The 16,532-nt window shown below is 37.6% G+C and overlaps 1 protein-coding gene across 7 annotated transcripts in view; it reads left to right on the top strand.

The window, feature by feature from the left end:
* The window catches only part of ESRRG (estrogen related receptor gamma), a 588,258-nt gene that overhangs the window by 372,779 nt on the left and 198,947 nt on the right, over window positions 1-16,532 (top strand). For 2 of the 7 annotated variants that reach the window (XM_079934779.1, XM_079934773.1), the window contains exon 1: window positions 350-1,292. The exons of 4 other annotated variants lie outside the window; for them this stretch is intronic. In XM_079934779.1, coding sequence (XP_079790905.1) covers window positions 1,237-1,292 — 56 coding nt within the window. In that variant the 5' untranslated portion in view covers window positions 350-1,236. Of the gene's footprint in view, window positions 1-349; window positions 1,293-16,532 lie in introns of those variants that run through there. One more of the 7 variants, XM_079934778.1, reaches the window with a different exon arrangement.

Raw genomic sequence — 16,532 nt, 5'->3', positions numbered from 1 at the left:
GTAAAAATCATATATACTTGTATACATGATTTGGAAGCTTGGAAGCTTACATTGAAATAAGTATATGATTAAGAACACTTTTAGTGCACCAGTTAGTACTGTTCTCCCTACAAAAAAAAAAAGAAAAAAAAGAAAAAAGCAGTGTTTATTTTGTCAAAATGCATTGAGACGGTTTCAATGTACTACTTCCCCTACGGCCCTCAGGGTCCCACCCCTGAAACTGGAGCAGCAAATTTGTTCTGCAGTTGTTTACCTTTGTTTTGAAAAGCTATGCATTGTATATCTATAGGTAGAGAGACAGAAGCAGGTAAAGAAATGTTTACACATAGAATTTACATAGGCATTCTCGCAAACTGCATTGAGGCACGCTTTCCTCTTCTGTAGTTGTATAAAACTGCATTCCACCTCAAAGATGACGATCCCACTTCACATGCCCGAACAATTTAGAAAGCATGTCTTGGATTTTTTTTTGTTTTTTTTTTTTAATGCCCAGTAGAGATCAGGGAAACAGGCAACGACATGATGACGGATCAATGAGAAAGTACAGCACTAAATAAGAAGGAGCCCCCTCCCGTGGAATAAAACACAGACTACGGCAGGACAAACTTCATTCTCTACCTTCCGCAGAATCCTTTCCCAAATTAACTGAGAGTCTGCGTGAGTTCTGTGCAAGGCAAAAGAGATCTTAGGTGAGAAACCCAAGACACATCCCTCCAGTGCTTAGAGGGTTAAATTAGTTAGGTTTCTTTTCTCGCTTCCTGGGGCGGGGGGGGGGGAGGGAGGGAGTAAAAAAGATAAGAAAAAAAAAGAAAGAAAAAGAAAGAAAGAAAGAAAAGGCAGAGCTCAGTATCTACGGGCAGCGTTTCGGTCTCCGGTCCTCGCTCTCTTTTTCTCTCGCGTTCCGTCGCCAGCCCCTTCGCGTCTCTGCACCCTCCGTACCTGCCTGCTTCCGCGGCGCCTCGCAGCCTCCAGTCGCCTCCGTCCTGATTGGGCGGAGACCCCCCAATCGGCTGCGCGCCTGGGCCGGTGGGACTGCATATGTTAAGCTCTACTTCATATTAATAAGCTCCAATCGGGGCTTTAAGTCCTTGATTAGGAGAGTGTGAGAGCTCTGGTCCCAACTGGCTGTGCCTATAGGCTTGTCACCAGGAGAACATTTGTGTTAATTGCGCTCTGCTCTGTCAAGGAAACTTTGATTTATAGCGGGGGTGCGCAAATAATGGTTGCCGGTCGCACATGGATTCGGTAGAACTTTGCCTTCCTGAATCTTTTTCCCTGCACTACGAGGAAGAGTAGGTACCTTTTTCTTTCCTTTTTAAAACTCGTCCTGGGGGTGAGAGTGTGGGGTGAACGGAATGGATCTTGGCGCACGGATTCAGGTAATGCCCTGGGTATGTCGTGCGCACGAGCGCTTGTTTGTGTCTGTCTTGTGCCTTTTGTGTTGAGGGTGATCTCCTAATTCAGTAAGTCGAGAATTGTTCTCTGACTACAGTGTTACCTTTGAGGCAAAGCTCAGTGACTGTCAGTAAAACAGCTGGGTGACAGTCACTTCTTATTCAGGTGCTAAGAATAGGCACTTGGCACAAATGCTTAGTGAACTGTTAAAATGCATCTTTTACTAGGACCCATTTTCCCAAGGAAAAATGTTTTAAAATACAGGATTCAAAATGATTTATACTATTGAGTGCCTCTTATGTATTTGCAGTTTGACAGATATTTTCAGCTCCCTGTCATTTCTTACCGCGCAGAGTTAGAGGCAAAATTGCACATTTACTAATTCTCCTTCAGAGAACAATTTAAAAACTAGCCCTGTGCAATCCGGGGCTAGAATAATGTTATTTGCATGGTTAGCATTAAGTCAGCACTTAACTGACAAATCAGTCCATTAAGTAACATGAGATTTTAACACATTATAAATATTTAAGGGGAGGGAAAAAAAACTAAAGAAGAAACAGTAGTGACTTTCTAAATTTCCCCTTGAATAGACAATGCTGAGATTGTGGATTTGTTTCATGTATCGTGTCCAGAAAATGCAGAAAAGTACTTTTGTCCTTAGATGCAGTTTAATTGGTATTTATTAATATCTTTATGCACATGGAAATATACATATTTGGATCGCCCAAGGTGGGGTACATGTGAGTAGGGGGTAAAAGGAGTAAATTAGGCATTCTTGTGTAAATGAGTGGGTCATAAACTTAATTTCAACCCACCGTTGAAATATTAGTTTATCACAGGAGCTGTCACTGGTTCCTGTTTCTGTTGAGTCAGTTGTATGGCTTTGCTTTCCCATTACAGTAATACCAACTGTTATAATTCTGAAAAGAGTGCTCTTGGCAAACGTTTCTCTCTGTAGATTGTGAAGAAAATATAAAACTCTCCAGAGGAGAAGGTCGTGCATTATAGGTAGATGTCCACTAGCGGTCCTTAGTGACTGCATATTGCCTTGGTTTGTAATTAAGCAAGAGATGAAAAGTGACTTGCAGTCTCAGTGGCTCCTCGTGTGTGTGTGAGTGTGAGTGTGTGTGCGTGTGTGTGTATGCATGCTTGCACACATACACACTCACACAAGGGATATTAGCCGAGGGATGGATTTAGGAAGAACTGAAAGGTTGGAAGGCAGTGCTTGCGTCAGTAGTAAACACTCCAAGGAAGAAACAACCTTAAATTGTGTGAAAATATAAATGAAAAATAAACAAAGGTAGGACTGCCCACTCAAGTGAAGTTTGAAGGTGAGCGTGCCGGAGGCTGTCCCACTGGAGAATTTCATATGTCTTCATGTCAGGAAGAATGCATTATCCAAGCTCACCCAATTCTGAACTTTCTCTCATAAATAAATAAACAAAACAAACTTTAACCCCCCACCCCCACCCCCAGGCTTCTTTGTAGTTTCCTTGAATTTAACTTCTTATAGCTAATTTGAATAATTAGTTTAGATAAGCCTCTTAAAGCAGACACATTTAAATGAAATCAGGACACATGTCCTTTTGGCTTTGGCGCAAGATTCAAACTAGCTTTCTTTTTGGCTCAATTAAAAGTCATCTTTAAAAAATACAGATTTATTGTTTGCATGCAGTTCTGATGGTTACGTGGTTCACCGGACAGACAGAAAGATCTAATGCTTAGTAACGCATCTGCCTCTCTGTCTCAATTAATAAACCACAGAATTTATACATGCTATTAATATTCATAGTAAAGTGTGCTGGGTTAAACCCCATCACGTGTGAGTATACATGGAAATGAAACCAGAGTTATGCAGTTTCAGAGGAGAATATTGGACGATTTCTGCTTTGGAAGCTGTTAAAAAGATTCATGTAATTTATTGGCCACCATTAGGAGAGCCTAAAATGTTAACCTATAACTATGTATTTTTTATTTTAGGAAATGTGCCAGCACATTAAAGAGCATAATACTTGAAAGCTTGTTTCACATTTAATAGCAGTAATAACTGATAGCATAAATAGATGAAAATAATATATCTGCTCATTTTGACATATGTGTCAGTCTAATCATTCTAAATGAGTGTGCTCATCACATGATTCCCTTTCAACCTCTGATTAAAATGTAACATTGACTACAGGATTATAGAGCGGACTTAATTTTACTGACTGTTTTAACAGTTGTCACAGCTGCTGGAAGAAGGAAAGGCAATTGAAACACTCCAAAACAGGCAAGGCGAGGAGGGAACAGTTCAGTAAATTTCAGCCTGATCATGGGAAGACAGACATCCAAAATTAAACAGATTTGTGTTTTAAGATTCCTGCTTGGAGCTATGCAAGTTTTATTTTGTAAGCTTTCCTCTTTCTTTTCCAGGGTTTTGCTTCTTTTCTCTGCCTCATGTCTCCCTGTTAAAAGCTAAAAGTAAATTGAAATACAACTATCCAAAAGTAATACTATAATGTCAAAAAATACATGGGATAAAAATAGGCAGGAAGGAAAAACGTATGCAATGACAGCAACAACAAAAAGCCTAAACCAGTGGATGCAATTTTTTTAAAAAGATGGGAGCTTGCCTAAGTCACTTTAGATGTGATTTTATTTGAGAACTATGGACAGAGTCTTTAAGTTTATTTTTCTAAGAAGGAATCCTTAAACTCCAGACTTGGAGCTCATATTAATTTTCCTTCCTGTTTCTTCTCTGTAAATCTGTTGAAAACACCTGCAGCCTTAAAGGTAGGGGTTTTCAGATGATTTCTTTGTGAATTGCTGGAAGTGACAACCAGCTGCACTTAGGGGTGAGTGTTCCTAAGCTGTAGAGTCTCGTAACCTTGCCCATCACATCACTAAAGTGAACAGATTAATTCTGTTTCTCTAAAAATTAAATAACTACTGTACATATCCCAAACTATATATAGTCGAAATAGCCAGACAGTGTGGATTATGTAACATATGATTTTTCTTCTTGGAGTAAGCAAAAAGTGTTCTGAGTTAATGGAATCAATGTTGGATGGGAGTGGTGAGTAAGTGCTGGGCACCCCATGCTTCACTAGCCCTTTGTGTCAGTGTATTTATGTATTACCCTGTACAGATTGGGTGGTAAGTTTAGAAAGCTTCCTTTTACAGAAAGGGCTGGAAAACAGCTTCCCATTTCCTGGTCAGAGGCAAGGGTGATGGTGTTGGCTGGTTCTTATAGCGATGGGTTTCTCATCTTCGTGTGTTTATGGCACTGCTGCTTTATTTACTGAGCCTAGTGTGTTGCAGCGGTAATTAACCCATGTTATTAGCAAAGCCCTTGTGAATATCCATTAATTCTCTTGCATGGATGATCATTTTTCCAGTGTTTTCCCCCCAATACGGTATCATTGTTCTTTTTTCTTTTTTTAAATTCTAAATTGATGGCCTTTGATATATTTATTTGATTTAATCTGACCTGGGATGTATATTGGCCATCTTATAAAGAATGGTATTGTAATTCAGCTTTAAGAAATGCTAACAGAAGCCAGAGAAAAGATTTTTTGCTGTTCTTTTCAAAGCAAAGAAGAAAATAAAGGTTTAAAAAGAAAATAATGCAGGAAATTAGTTTTAACTTCAAATTTTCCAGATCTTAGAATTTATGTTATTTTGTGCCTTTGAAGTCTTTTAATCAGATTTCTACTGAGTTAAGAATACTTTAGGCATTTTTGTAAAATATCGAGCCAGCAGAAAAATACTTGTGCTTCTTGTGCTGAAAAAAGATAAGGACCATCTCATTAGCTGGGGCCATACTTTTGCAATTAATTTTAGGTCCGTGGTGCTATTCATCAAAGGGGGCAGGTAACTTCTCTATGAGTCTGTTTAACAATATTTTCACAATACCTCACTCTTGCAAGAACTGCAGACAAAGAAGAGGACGTTCTTTGGGAAGGTAGGCATAATGCCGAACCTCAAGTCTGTATCACTTGTGAAAAATTCCTCAACATTTGTTTTAGCCTAGTGACTAAACAAAGTATTTCTTTGTTTGACTTCTAAAGTGCTCTTCAGCACTCAATGTTTTGCTTATATTATTTCATAAAATAAATTAGAATCTGTGCTTATGGTCGATACTTTGTCATACAAGTGGCAATTCATAGCCGTGATTTCTATGACACCAATTAATATCAAATAAACTTTTGAGAATCACCTATCAAGCATTTTGAAATAAGAGGACGGCATCTCACTAGAACTTTAAAGTCATTGCAGCAGATAAGCTATGCTCTGAATTTTGCTTCATAGCAAATTCATGGAAGAAAGAAACAATACAGTGTTGATCTGGTATAAGTGCATATGAGCTCCGGCCCTAGTCAGCTCTCTGGAGAAAATCTTTGATTACCCTGGCCCAGTTTGTTCAGTTTTTATCTCTTTTACATCCACTGGCCTTGTATTAAATTGTCATTGTCCTAAAGCACATGAGGTAGAAGTGAATTGCTGTTTTCTACATTCTCTGACAGTGAAATATTTAGGTTCTTTTTCTCCAATCATACTTATGTGTGTATTTGATAGTCCAGGGATAACATCCAGCATCTCTGCTGCTTGACATTTTTTCTTACTGCATTTTGTATGTTTTGCTGTTGATTATTGTTTTCATAGCCATGTGTATATGGATGTCCACGGTCTATACCATTATAAATAAAGATACACATACGCTACTTTAAAATCCAAAGCAGTCAATAGACTATACCACACACACGTGTGTGCCTTTGTGTGCATGTATAGTATGCATGTGAAATACATATGTATATACACGGGAAGAGGTATGTATGTAGAATATAGGTATGCTGCTGAGAGTGTTCATGTAGATTTATATAATAAAGTGGATCTCAAGTAGTTTTCTAATCAGTAAGTGTCCAGTTAAATTTGCCAGGCATAATTTTAACCTGGAATTAGTATTTCAGGTATTTACCAAGTCTGATTTTAAATTAAATTGGTTTAACTACTATGTAACAGACAGGTAACAGGTAACCTAATACATTAATTTGTTTCTGATTTTATAAATTGTTAATTATTATCATTTAAAAATTCAATATCTAGAAATCATAAATAATTTGTAAAATAGGAAATAAGCCACTAGTACTAAATACATAATTTAATGGTTTGGGCCCATATCCAAGAAACAGTTTTGAATAAGCTCTTGGCTACACTGTTTTCTTATACAGTTGGGCCTGACAAATATATCTAAATGTAAACATGATACTTTTAAATAAATGCAAAATATAAATTTCACTTATCCTCACTACATAAATGTCATTTTTTTTTTTGCTAAAAGCACATAAAGAAAATTAATAAGTCTTATATCCATATAAAGTACATCATAGATTTCTGAATTTCTGAATTTTATTCTAAGAGGTAAGTTTGAAGGTCTGTGATTTTGATTAGTAAATCTGAATGAGTGTTGAGAGGAACCACTTATCCAAATGCTCTTTCTATTCAAATTCTTGTTCTAATTCATATTTTGTTTAAATTCCTAGATTCATTTCCTGCCCTTATTTGTTTGTATAGTACTTTAACAAATTTAATGTTTCTCGTTTTTAAAAAAATCCTGCTGTTTCTTTATGCCAATCCGTCTGCTGAAAGTTAGCTCCTTTATTATCTGAGGGTGTCAAGTGACAGCCTTCTGCCTTTTGAAGGATTTACCTGGCATCTTATTCTTGTGTCAAGTTCATTTTAGACTTCTACTTTCGTAGTCTGGGAAACCTAGCTAATAAGAATAATTTCCGCTCAATTATAACAAACACATCCTTCCTCTCTATGTTTTTCTTTACAGAAGTGCCAGATGTTTCTTCTCCTCTGATTTGGACACTATTTCTCAGTATTTTCCAAATGTATTTTCTAATCAATTATACAAAACCATCAGCTTGAGAAGGTTTAGATTGTGTGTGTGCTGTGTATGTGTACTATTGCATCCCCCCCTTTTAATTTTTTTAAAAAATTTTTAAACATTTGGAGGGAACTTGCTTTTTATGTTTTGATTTTTCAAATATTTTGCCATTTTCATTGATGGCAATACACGTATATTTGGAAGATAACCCACTAAGGCAAAGCAATAAAAGAAAAAGTACAGTTTTAAATAAATTGGCTTCTCACTGGCCAATTAAAGTCCATTTCAATATACTGGCATAGATCTATGTGTGCATTTGAATATAAATACATAGCACGCAACACTAGCCATTAGAAATGCAGCCTCTGGCTATATGGAATTCTTTCACACTATCGTAAATAAAAACACTGGCTTTGGGCATTTAAAATCTATTAAAAGAGTTGTTTAAAGTGTTAAACTCACGGAGAGCCTACCTAAGATCAGATTACGTTGTAAAAAACGAACTCGGAAGCAAATTTATATTTTGATGATGGAAGGCAGTCTCTGTCACATACATTCCTCTGGCCTTCTCATCTTGCTTTGAGTGAAACAAAATTGCACATATACTTTTCATCATTTTGATTGGAAGTACACATTACGTATGATATGCTCTCGCAGCGCTTACCTAGCCAAAGAAAACAAATTAATATCAGCCACACTAAGGGCTGTCAGGCATATCACAGACATATCAATTTAACTTTGCTTCCTCTTACACCTCCGCAAACAGTTGCTTAAGATGGTACTAAATAAAAGGGAAGCTACCAATAAATTCTCATATTGTATTAGAGATTGATGGCTAGTAGAAGTGCAGTGAAAACCAGCGTGTTTGTTTACTTCTCTTTAAAACTCTAGCTGTGGGAATACAGAAAGCGCAGACAGTAATGAGTTTTGTTTTTAAAAAAGAGTATAACTGAAGCTTGTTCAAATCTTTTTACTGCCTTGGAAGTAATGGGATTATAATGGGATTTACTTTTTTAAAAAGTCTGAAGTGGTGAGTCTTGGTTGCTCTTATGTGTGATGTATGTAAAGACTTTGAACAAGTGGAGAGTCAGAAGCAGCAGCCTTGCCAGTCCACTTTAAACAAGGGACATTTCTTTTTTGTTGCACTTTGCATACATTTTCTGAGAAAGAAAAAAAAAATCTTGTTCTTTCTTTTTATCTGGCTTATTCAATAGGCAAAAAAAAAAAAAATGAAATTTAAAAAAGTAAATCAAGAACTTAGGCACAGAAAATAGGCAGAAGCATACTGAATTCTTTTTTTCTCCTCCATGATCAGCATGGTATCTTTGTATGTGATAATTCCTTTTTCATCTGCTCTAGGAAGATTTTACTCATTTAAGGTGCTTTTGAGAATTTAAACAAAGTCCTTTAAACAAAGGACTCGTTAAATAAATACATTTACTTTCTTTTTAATACAATATGAGTAAAAATGTTTGAAAAGGTGTCCTTTTCAAGGCAGTTAAAATGTTGTTACAGTTCATACTTATAAGAATTTCTTTTGCTTTGAAAAGAATATCTAAAATGATGTTCAGAGTGAGCAAAACTAGTGAGTCATATAAAAAATTATAGAGACTAAGGTACTTAAGAGAAAAATTCAAATGTGAGGTTGTTCAATCAATGGCCCTTTGCCCTCCATAATTCCAAATTATTATAGTACTTTCACTTCTCCACAAATGTAAAATGGCCATGTTAAATTGTATTCATTTTTTCCATAAATGAAAGAATACTCTAACAATGCTTTCTTCACAGCCATTAATCTATTAAAACAGATCAGATATTTTGAGGAAGAATATCATGCCCGTAACCAACTATTCATGGCCAAAGAAAGGGAAAGATATATAGGAGAAAGTGATTGTATACAGTTGGTTCTGGGTCCTATGAAATGACAGAAGCATCCCTTTTATCCACAGACTTAAATGAGACCTGCCTCATCAGTCATGGGATCATAGTGTCACAGATGGAAAGGCAACCATCAGCTGAATTGTACTGAACTACACACTTGGCTAATTCATCTTATTGCCCTCCTCATCTAAGGAAAGGCTCATTCTGTTCCTGGAGTCTAGACAGAATCAGGGGTTGGGCTCAGGTGGGAGCATGTGGCTGCCTCTTTCTGTTCTCTCTTAGCCATTCAGCAAAGGGAGGTGAGGAAGGAACAAATGGGCAATTTATGCACAGAAGCCCAAGCAGAGATTCTTTCCTAGGGTCAGGAATTTATTATTCAGTTGTTGAAGTAAAGTTCATATTTCTCTTATGTTCTAGAAATATCACTGTTGTCTTTCATGCTCCAAAGAGCTACCCAGAAATGATTAGGGACGTCTCTCAATTTGTATGAACCATGAACTAGGGTAAGCGTTTTGTACCAGACAGAAATGGAGAGCAGATCATCCACTTATGTTAGTCTGGAGGATGATTCTTTTTTCATACCTTTATATGGAACTGTTCAGTTGGTTAAGTCTAAAGAATGAGAAAAATGATGAGGTTAAACACTCAAATTGTATTTTTGTATTTTTTAATTTCCTTATAGTGAACAAAACTTTAATGTCTAAAGCATTTATGAGGGTTTTAATGATTGGAAAATCTATCCTGAGAATGTGGTCACCATATGTTACAGCCTTGCTTTCTGTCATGTCTTCAGTGTATGGGGTAAGTTCGGTGATACTGTCTGTTGTCTTACTTTGCTTACGTTATAGAACCTCTCTGCCCCACATTGAAATAACCTGAAATATGGGGAAGTGCCCGTTCAGTTCTTAAAAACTTTCCTGAACCCCCTCCATCCCAGCAGCGTTTTCTTTTAAAATTGCTGTTTTTCTATTCATCTGTTTTGCTAAAGGATCATTTACTTTAGTGAAAGGTAAGTGCGTGATATTCATGCCGATTTGCATACACAGTACACTTTATTCCCCCAACCCACCCCGAATTCCAAAGAGATTGCCTTGAACTTTTCCTATTTGTTTTTCTTTCGTCTCTGTTTGTCGTGCATTCTAGTTGAGTGCTTTTATAGTGTTTTCTTGATTGTTGTCAGTTTGGGGTACTGCTACTGACATTTTTGTTAAGTTAATGTCACAGCAGAAAAACCTATAGCAAACTGGAATCTGGCGACAGCGTGCGGAAGATACAACTTCTGTTTGATTGTGTGTAAATACAGTTAGTTAGTTGGGGGTTTATCAGATAGCTTGGCAGAAAGAGAGAGGAGCCGTAGAAACTGTTTTCAGTAACTGTGCTGTTCATACACCTGATAAGATGGAGAGAGCTTTTCGAAATGCTGATAGGCTTTGAATAAGAAAAGGATAATCACTTCTACTGGCACCAGCTTATCGGGAATGAAGTAAAACGCCAACACTTTTACATTAGCGAAAGTAAATGTTTTAGACACTCTGTGCCTTTTTTCCTTCAAGTTAAATAGTAGGGGTGCTTTTGAGCATGCTATAATGAATAGAAGGATTTATTACCTGGACGAAATTACAGGTGAATCTGTTGATAAAGGAACCCTCAGCATCAGCAGCAGCTTCTCCGATAAGCAGGTGCATCTATGTGTACGTTCTCTGGAGAAATTATTTCTTTTTCCCTTCCAATTCCATTAACCATCATTTCTGATGTTCGAAGATGCAGTTATGTCCTGTGCCAGTTGAGTCTCCTTGTTTACCAGCAGATGGGTGACAGGCATTTGAAACTTAGCTTATCAGACTTGGAAAATGCTGGTGTGACCTACTATGTAAGTTGGGGCATCTTTACGTTTCTATCACTTGTGCTGAAGCAGCCAACTCCTATACAAGAAATCTTACTTTTTTTCCCCAGGAATGGAATGAGATTCATTATAAATTTAGGATAGGTTAATGAGAAGATAAATGCATTTGGCCAAGTAGTTGTCCATTTTAAAGCACCTCCCCTTAAAAAAGAGACAGATTGGTTTTGCGCTTCAGTATAAACCATGAACTTTCCCTGGCTTTCCCCTTTTCTCTTCTTTGTAATTTGATGCCGACAAATAATTTGGCGTATTCAGATTTGATAAATGGTAGTGCAAGAGCAGATTGATTGATTTTGGATTACTATTGATTACTCTCCATGAGATCACTGTGACACACTCGAATCAATAGTATTCGATTAAGCAAGGCACCACCGTTCTATACATCCAGCAGCGGTGGGGAATCCAGGAACAGAATGTTCACAAGCTGATAAATTGACAAAGCATTCAGCTTTAACTAGCCCTTTGTTCAGCACTAGTTCCTTAAAATATATTTCATTGGAAAGTTCGTTTTTGCAACTCTGGGCCTTTCTGTGCAAGAAAGGTCATCTGTTTAAGGTTTATTAAATTTTAACTCAAAACAACTGGGCTCCATTTAAGATGTAAAATAATTTAAGTACTTACTGCAGGCAACCTTCATGCTTTTGAGCCGTCGCTCAGAGGTTTCATTCTTTTACGAAGATGTCAATTGTCAACATAAAAATGCATCACTGGCAATGTAATGGTTTAAGATTCAAACTGAAATGAAAATTCCTGCCTGAGGAAAGCACTATCCTCCAACTAAGGTGGTCTTCACTTTCTTCAGAAGTGGGCAAACTTAGGAGCAGCACAGGGAGGCCGCGGCAGGTAGCGCACTTTGATCAATTGCACAGCCCAGGCTCCTTTTTTCCCCATCCTATCTGAGGGTATTCATCACATCGCCAATACTACATGTAAAACACTAAATATCATCTGATCTGAGAGCTGCCACCGCTGCTGATACACTGAAATCTTTCTGTCTTGAGCAAACTTACAAAGTCGCTGGGGGAAAAAAAGATCATCCGTGATTCTAGTCCTTTAGCGAAGGACCTCAAGGATGAGATTTTCCATCCTATTCCATCAGTGTGTAGTCTTGGCCCTTGGGATGAAGCGTTTGCTCTTTTGTTATGTGGGATTGCCAAATTGCTTCTCAAAAAGGCAAGCCTTAGAGTGAACACTCCATTGAATGAGTGGATGGTCTAACGTGCAAAACTTGATTTTCAGTGAAATGTTGACAGCTAGGGCTTGTGTGCCCCAAATCTTAACAGGCTCAGGTCTTGAAATATACTTCGATAAATTTTCTCATTTTGATAGTGGGTTTAAAAAAACCCAAAATGAATCTGAGGTGGCTTTCTGAGGGAAAATGAGGAGGAAAGTCAAGTTTGGAGTTATGAAATGCCCCGACAAAACTTCAGGCTTTTTTGCATGAAAGTGAGATACTAGGATTCTAATTCAATTAGGTTGAACCACATGAAATGGCCATTTTTCTAGGTCAGGGAATGGTCAACTATAAGCAATTTTGTGTGATTCCACATAATAATGGAATTTATTCCTATACTGTCCATATCCCATAAACAAATTGAAAGCAAAAACTATATTTTTAATTTTAGGGTGGGCTGTGTCCAATTATGAAAGACACATGAATTCTGTCTGCAATTATAGCCAGTATATTACAGTATCATTTTTTGACAACTACTTTTTTCTTTAACACCGGTAGAGAGTTCCCAAGAACACAGTCTTAGACACACTGAAAAAGTGTGCGTTTATCTGGCTTCTCACCTGTTGTAGCCAAGCTGCTTCTGAGCATCCCTGTAAATTTCTCACCTGCCGAGGGAGAGTATGGCACAAACAACTGAGTTGGGCTCGAGGACTGACCCTCCGAAACAGCACGTTGCTCAGGGTAAATAGTTGGAAAGCAAATTGGGAAGAAGATGCCAACACCTCAACTATGGCATCCCCGCATCCATTCATTAACAGAACGTTAGTTGGCTAGTTAGCGCTTTGCGTGCTTCCCCCCAGAGAAGTATTAAAACTGTGCTCCATTAAATTTATGCCCCGTTGTGGGTTAGGCAGATGTGCAGCTCCCCGAGTGTCGGCAGTGGAGCCCATGATGCTTTATTGACTGTGGCAGGCAGGAAAGGTGCTTCAGGAGATGTAATAAAATGATCCCAGAGTCTTCATTTGACCCCCCCAGATGTGCAGCTCATCTTGGAGCCAGGCTGTGCTGGCCAGTAGGAGCTCTCGGTGCCCACCAGCGGGAAGAATCCGGCTCCCAGAAAGGAAGGAAATTGACTCTTTAGGTGGGAGGGAGGGGCTCCGAGGCCACCGCTGGAAATGTCAGCAGAAAGTTCATCTTGACTTAGGGTCACATCAGGACCCGGTAAGTTTTTCTCACTCTGGGTAAGCATATGACAGCTTACATCTTGTTTCCGAGAGAGGGAGGGTGGGCCTCGTTTACTGGAACTTGATTGAGCGAATGCCTCCGACTGGTCCCACTGTCAGTCTTGGAGTTTTCCCTTAGTGGTGCATTTCCCCCCTGTCTGTGTCACTGAATTTGATTTATCGCTGGTACTAAGATCAAAAAAGAATTCATTCCTTTTGATGTGTGCTATTAGGCACATGCAGTGCAGGAAGGGGACGGGGGAGAGCCGTCTTAGCATACAAGTCACTGTCCTGGTCACCCGGTGGCCACTGATGGCAGAATATATATTTTCTATCTCTGTTCATTTTGGATGTAGGATTCTATGCATAGAGAGGTGGAGCTATAGGATATTTTAAATTAATAGTGAGGTTTGTTTCAGATACAGATTCTTTTGGTAAGGACACAGAGTGGCTAGAATCATCTGATTCTAGCAACCTTATTTTCTTTTTTCTTTCTTTCTTTTTTTTTTTTTTTTTTTTTTTTTTTTTTTTTTTTTTTTTTACTGTATTGGCATTCATTTTACCAAAAGACATAAAAAGCCAAGGAATATAAATAAGCCAATGGGGTTCAGGCTTTCAAAAAAGAGCAGTCGGTTGCATTTACTGTTGGGTGGGAAATTGGGGACATCGGAGGCTTGTCTGCAAATGAGAGGAGAGATTTTGGTGGGATCTGCTTCTCCAGTATTCACGACCCTGATCAGGCTTTGTTTCCAGCTCTGTCCAGTAGCTTTTGTCCGGCTTCTCAGTTTAGTGGGATTTGTCTGAGCAGCGTGAGCCCCGACCCATCAGCAGGCTGCTAGTCAGCAGCAGGTGTGAACAACATAAAACAGGATTAACGCTGAACCAAAGTGTGTACTAAAAACAGAACCCCTGCCTTGCTTTGAAAAAGGACGGCAGGACTGGGAGATAGAAGCCACTCTGGTCCTGTCCATTCTTTGTTTTCTAAACAGTGTTCAAGGGCTATGCAAATAATTCTGTTTAGGTGCCCAGGAGGCATGCTAGGGACCCGGGGCTCATTCTCTCCCTCTCTCTCTCTCTCTGTTTTTAAACTGTAAACGCAAAACTTATGTTGACACTTCTTCTCAGACTTTCAGAGAGGAAAAACAAAACAGAACAAAACTGGTGTGGGTAAATCTTGAACCAGGATTACAGGTGAATTTTGCAAACATACTGCCTTTACTTCAGATTTAAAGTCGATAGTCATTCAGGGTGCTGTATTTCCCACCTTTTAAGAATATTGTTGGTTGGTTTATTCTAAGATACTTTTTGTGTTTAATTATGTGACTCATTGTATACTTTCACCTAGGTAGGTAAACCACAAATAAATAAAATAAGTAATTTCATTAGAGATTATAACCACTATGCCCACAATTTTTTTTTTTTTTCAATCAGCACTACCTACATAGGGGCAAGAAAGCTGGCAAAAAAAAGATCATAGTTACCATAGGGGACTGCATGAGTTTAGCCAATTGGGCATTGCATTGAATTTATGGCATTTGAATCACTTTATTGATATTTCGTTCAGGAAAGAGAAAGGTTGCCTATAAATATGTTTTTCTTTAAATTATGCTAATTCTAGTATATACTGTATATCAGGCTAAAATTTAGACATCTATGTTTTCTCTATTAGGTTTAGACTAACTTGCATTTTGAAACTTTAAGACAGTCACATCCAGAAAGACATCTGAAATAAAGGAAATAACAATTAAATCAGTTACAGAAATTGTATTTTACACACACACACACACACACACACACACACACACAAATACAGACACACACAGGTACTAACTCTTCTTTAAACACAGGCAAAGCAAATGTAGGGTTTTTTGTGTATGTATATAATAGTATGACACTAATTTCTGATACTCCAAAAGTATGTTCAAATATAGATATTTATATAAGGTGGATGTGTTTGAGAATATCATATAGACTTTCTAAAAGAATAATTTTGCAATGTCAGAAATCAGAGTTCTAATTATCATTCATTTTCAGCAGCATCTTATACCATACATTACCTGTATTGTCTTTTATATCCAGGGCTTAAACTGTAATTACCCACTCATTCCTTCACCCTTTGCTTATACTTTACTCTTTTTTAATTTTTTAAATGGCAGGGTTTTTTTAGCTGAGACTTTGCTACTACTTTTATTTTAGAAGTAATCTTTTTTTTTTAGAAGTAATCTTCCCTGCCAGTTTAACTGTGGCAATCTGAACACACATCTACATCATTATAAAATATATAAATGCTAAAAATTATATTTAATTTTACAGTTACTATCTTTAAATGTTCATTTATTACCGTTTGCCTTTTAATATGTTTCTAAGAAATGTCCAGTCCCTTCTGTTTAGTATTATTAAGTACCTTTGGTTATGTACATTAATTGGGTTGTGGGCAAATAGCTTAATGAGAGTTAATGAAATCAAGTTTAGAAGATACCAGTTTAAAATTGATTTTTGAAGTGAATTTTTTATAACCAACTCTCTGGCGTCCAATTGATTACTTATAGTAACTTCTCACGTTGCATCAACATGATTACATGCATTCCTCTGCAATTTTTTAAATCATTAAAGTAATCAATATTTAGTGCATTAAACTGCATTTTCTTGATCATTCATTCCAAAATATTTGACTGTGTGCAGGCCCTGTCCTGGGCACGAAGATCCTGAAATAAATGATAAAAATATAAAATGATCTTGAGTGCATTAAAAAAAACACTCTAAAATGGGACTTTATATACTTTTCAATTTATACGTGGGTCAACCTTCAGGAAATGATTTCAGGAATTTAGGTAGCAGAGGTTTTACATAAAACTTAAGCAAGTTGGAGCTTCCATTCTGATTTTCTGATTTGGGCCTTCTAGAGCTGACAGGAAGTTAGCCCCGAAGAACACAATTAGAAATGGTACATTTAGACCCCAAATATTGCAAAAGTGTGATTGGGGGTCTTAGAGCAGTCAAGTCTGGTCCTGCCTGCTTCCTCGTGAAGCCTTTGAAGATTTGATCCCGGAAGTGGCCATTACATCTTAAAATGCTCTAAAT

Source organism: Stenella coeruleoalba, assembly GCF_951394435.1.
Source record: "Stenella coeruleoalba genome assembly, chromosome: 1".
In the NCBI taxonomy this organism is placed as follows: Eukaryota; Metazoa; Chordata; class Mammalia; order Artiodactyla; family Delphinidae; genus Stenella; species Stenella coeruleoalba.
Note: the sequence above shows the minus strand (reverse complement) of the source record. Positions and strands in the feature narration are given on the sequence as shown.